This window comes from Lactuca sativa, chromosome 8, assembly GCF_002870075.4.
Source record: "Lactuca sativa cultivar Salinas chromosome 8, Lsat_Salinas_v11, whole genome shotgun sequence".
Classification (NCBI taxonomy): domain Eukaryota; kingdom Viridiplantae; phylum Streptophyta; class Magnoliopsida; order Asterales; family Asteraceae; genus Lactuca; species Lactuca sativa.
This window is the reverse complement of record NC_056630.2, coordinates 128183434-128187925: the sequence shown is the minus strand read 5'-3', so window position 1 is coordinate 128187925 and position 4492 is coordinate 128183434. Positions and strand designations below refer to the sequence as shown.

At 28.8% G+C, this 4492-nt stretch overlaps 1 protein-coding gene across 1 annotated transcript; it reads right to left on the bottom strand.

The window, feature by feature from the left end:
- Positions 1–789: 789 nt before the first annotated feature.
- Positions 790–1817, bottom strand: LOC111917039 (protein MIZU-KUSSEI 1). The gene has a single exon (XM_023912694.3). It carries the CDS (start codon positions 1754–1756, stop codon positions 1001–1003), a length of 756 nt encoding a protein of 251 aa, XP_023768462.1. The 5' UTR covers positions 1757–1817; the 3' UTR covers positions 790–1000.
- Between the last annotated feature and the right edge of the window lie 2675 nt (positions 1818–4492).

The following is a 4492-nucleotide window of genomic DNA, read 5'->3' as shown; positions in this document are numbered from 1 at the left end:
ACATGTGGTGTTGATCCGAAACAATTTTTATTTCATATATTTTGTTTCGTATAAATAATTAACTATGTTTACTTAATACGATCTAATAAATTATATATATATATATATATATATATATATATATATATATATATATATACTAATAAAAGAGTAGTCTTTTTGCCAAGTGTCATAATATTAGAACTCCTAATTAATATGATGTCACTTGTCATTCTATTAATTCTCTATTTTAAATTCATTAAACCTTCTAATTAATGTGATGTTATTTGTCAATCTATTTATTTTATATTTTAAATTTTAAATTTTATATTATTGTTTTCATTAGTCCAGAAATAAAAAGAATCTAATATATATGATAAATTAATTCCACATATTTATTTGAATCAATAATTATAATTTTACATAACTAATAAAAAAATCTCTTAATTAATAATGTATTTAAAATTTTATATAAAATAATTGATTATAATTTTGAATTTTTAATTATGAATATTTAATTAATTTTGTAACCGTGGTTTCCACGGGTTATAAACTATTATATATATATATATATATATATATATATATATATATATATATATATATATATATATATATATATATATATATATATATATATATATATATATATATATATATATATATATATATATAGCATTTTATCAGTGTTTTAATTTTAATTAATCTTTTCCTTTCACACATTTGACCCATAAAATTAAAAACAATTTAAATATTAAAATTAATAAATAATTTAAATATATTCATGCGTAATGAAATGAATCAAACGGCTATCATAAAAACAACGAGATTTTGTTCACATTTGTATCAATACATGTTAGTAGAGCAATTAACAAAATTACTCATCTACCCCTCTTCCATGAAATATTACACAAAAATTCGCCTGCCTTCTAAACAAAATATATTTTCCAACTAAAAAACAAATAATAATAATTAATCAAGAAACTCCATAATTTTCAAGAAATCTTGAACCCCAAAATGGTCACCGTGACCTCATCAAGAAGATGCTTAGTTCTTGACCAAGACATCCATCTGGATTAATCAGATGAAAAGATTCAGAATCTGGTCCACCCATAATGCATTCATAGCTAGCCCTCATGTATATCAGCTCACCGCCATTATCGCCGCCGGATTCAAATCCAAAAGATGGAATAACACCAGCACCCACAGTCGTGGATTGAATCGATTTGAGCATGAGACGGATTGGTTCGGTGGCTTTTTTCCGGACGGCAAACCCTACTTTCCGACCATTACAGAACATGGTCCAGACGGGGACAGACCGGAGTGGACATGATCCAAGTTCAGATTCAGGTGAGTTGTGGCATTCGAGGGCTAATCGGACTAGCCCAAACCGCATTTCTTGAACGAGGGACTGGGTTGGGATGGAAAGCTCGAGGAGGAGCGAAGGTCTGGTTTTCAGACGGTCGTGTTGGACAGCGAACCAGACGTGGCCGCGGCGGTGGCCGAAGATGGTGCCGATGACCATGGTTTTGGAGGAGCGTGGTGGTGCCATTGGGTTGTGGGAAGAGTGTACGACGGGGGAGGAGGAGTCTGAGTCGTGATCTTCTTGGTCATCGGAAACTGGGGTTTCTTCTGTTTGTGTTGATGGGTTGATGTCGTCGCGGAGGGAGGTGCTGAGGCGTTTCTTGGTGGTGGTCGTGCTTCTGATGTCGGAAATGCTTGCACTAGACGTAAAACAGGGGAAGAGTACTCGACGGAGGGAGCCGATTTTGGTCATGTCGACGGTGAGAGAGAGAATGAGAATGAAGGAATGATTTGTCTTTTTGTTGAAGTTTGGAGATGGATGCCACAAATAAAATGGAGGATATATATATATATATATATATATATATATATATATATATATATATATATATATATATATATATATATATATATATATATATATATATATATATATATATATATATATATATATATATATATATAGGATAAGGTTCAATAGAGAACCATAATTAATCAAGGAAATAATTTTTTTTTTCAACTTTTAAAACTTATTTTTATCAAAAACTACAGAAATTCATAACTTTTTATCTTTTTTTTCCAATGATATAAAATTCGATCTTTTTAACGTCAAATTCACAATGTGAATCTTTGAAAATTCACAACGTGAATCCGGATTCACACGGTGAATCCAGATTCACATGGTGAATCCGAAAAATATTTTTCACATTCACAATGTTAATATTTAAATTTAGATATTTTTAGATTTTTTTTTTCCGATAAAAAGTAAGCTCTAGAAATTGAAAAAAAGATTTGGTTCCATGAAGAACCAATGATTATGGTTCTCTATTGAACTTTTCCCTGTGTGTGTGTGTGTATATATATATATATATATATATATATATATATATATATATATATATATATATATATATATATATATAGGTTCATATAAAAACTATAACTATTGTGTAAATGTATGACACATTTTTAGCCAATAAAAATCAATTAATGAATGTTAAATGAGAATCTTATAACTAGGGGTGTCCATTTGGTTGAATCTGTTTGATCCGATCCAATTAAGTAAATCCAAACTGATTTCGGTTTTCAAAACATGGATCCGAATTGTCCAAAGTAAATTCAAATCCGATCCAATCCGATCCCATTACAATTCTCTTGGATTGGTTTTTATAATTCAGTTTTTAAAAACTGAAACATTTTAAAACGACATATAATTATAATATTACCCAACTTTACACAAAAAAAAAAACAAATAATTTAGTTGTGATTTGAAATTTATAAATAACTAATAAGAAGATATATATTATAGTTAAATATTTTTTAGATACAAAACTTTCGAGAGAAAATACATATTAATGTTTTTTTTATCCGGTGAAACGTTTTGAACCTATTTAAAAAAATAAATTACAAAATTAATAAATAGTTATAGATATATATTATAAATAGATAAATAATAAATGTTTATTCGGTTTTTTTGGACTATTTGGTTCTTATTTTATAAACCAAAATCAATCCGAAATCCAAAATAATAATTCGGTTTTGTTGAAAACCAATACAAAAATCTGAATATCTTAACCAAATAGTCCAATCCAAATTGTCCAATTCGATAATTCGGTTTTATCCGAATAGTGAACAACCCTACTTATAACTATGGTAATTGTACGTAACAAGGAATTTGGTTTCAAAAGCATTAACTATAAGTTCGACCTAATTATGGGATTTTCTTTTGGGATAAAATTGGATTTAGTGTGTTCCTCTTTCATGTTTCGTTCAGAAAAAGGGAGAACAACCAGGCTCCTATACTGGATCCATTTAGAAACTCGAGCACCCACAAGGATGTAATATTGCGTTCGACCACCAAATACCGTCATCATCTGTCACCCCTTCCACGACCAAGCACACCTTCATCGTCACCATCCATAACCGATGAAGTTAGGTATGTGCTTTCTCTCCCTCTCTTAATTTTTACAGGATGCGCTTTGGATTCCACCATTTGGAATTCGTCTCCCTTTTAATTTTTTGTTCTAGGTTTCTATACAATCAAGTTTTTTTGAAACTTATACGAGAGATTAATTTTTATGGTACCCTGATATATATGCTTTACCTATGCGTCTTTTTGATTCATAGGATTTAGATTCATAAGTTCATTGATCTTATTGTCCTTTGAATATTGATGATATATTTGATATTATGGTCATCATTACTTATGTTCCAAAGTGCTTACAGTACAATCTTTGAGAAAATTAATATAATATATCATTGCAATCATATCCCAAATCAAATACATATTAGCAATTGACTTACTCCAGAATACATAAGTTTAGATTTTAAAAGAGGGGTAATGATGCTTTTATAGTTTTCTATTACAAAACATTAGCAATTCTTAAGGATTACTATAAAAGTACTTGAAAACCAAGGAAAGCATACATGGATTTACTAAGTAGTACTTATAATAAATTGAAACAAAATAAGAAGGCTAAAATGTTAGAAGTTGAATTTTAAAAACATTTATCATTGCATTATCATCTATCCTCTAATGAAATCAAACTAAAAATAATAAATATATTTTGTTTTTAAAAAATATATTAGTTTGTGGGCCTAATTTTAATATATTATACATGGAACCTTCGATGTTGCGGTCGACCCTATATATGTGTATGTTATGTATCTCTAAATGTTTTGTTTCTTTTTGAGTAGCTTCAAAGACATGGGATGGAGATTTAAATACATGAGATAGAGAGTTTTCAAGAAATAAGTATGATAAGGTACATGGTTTTTCAATGTTGGAGTATTTACTTGTTTTTTACATCATGTTTGTTTTACTTATGTTACTAGGTGACCAAATGTAATAAAATAATAAAATTAGAAGATAATAGTGATGAATTGGAGGATGAGAAGATAGCCAAAGAAAAAAATAAAAGGAAGTCCACGAGTTAAAAGAGCTAAATGAAGGAAAAAAGAAAAGGAAATTGAGAAGTTGAACATGCTA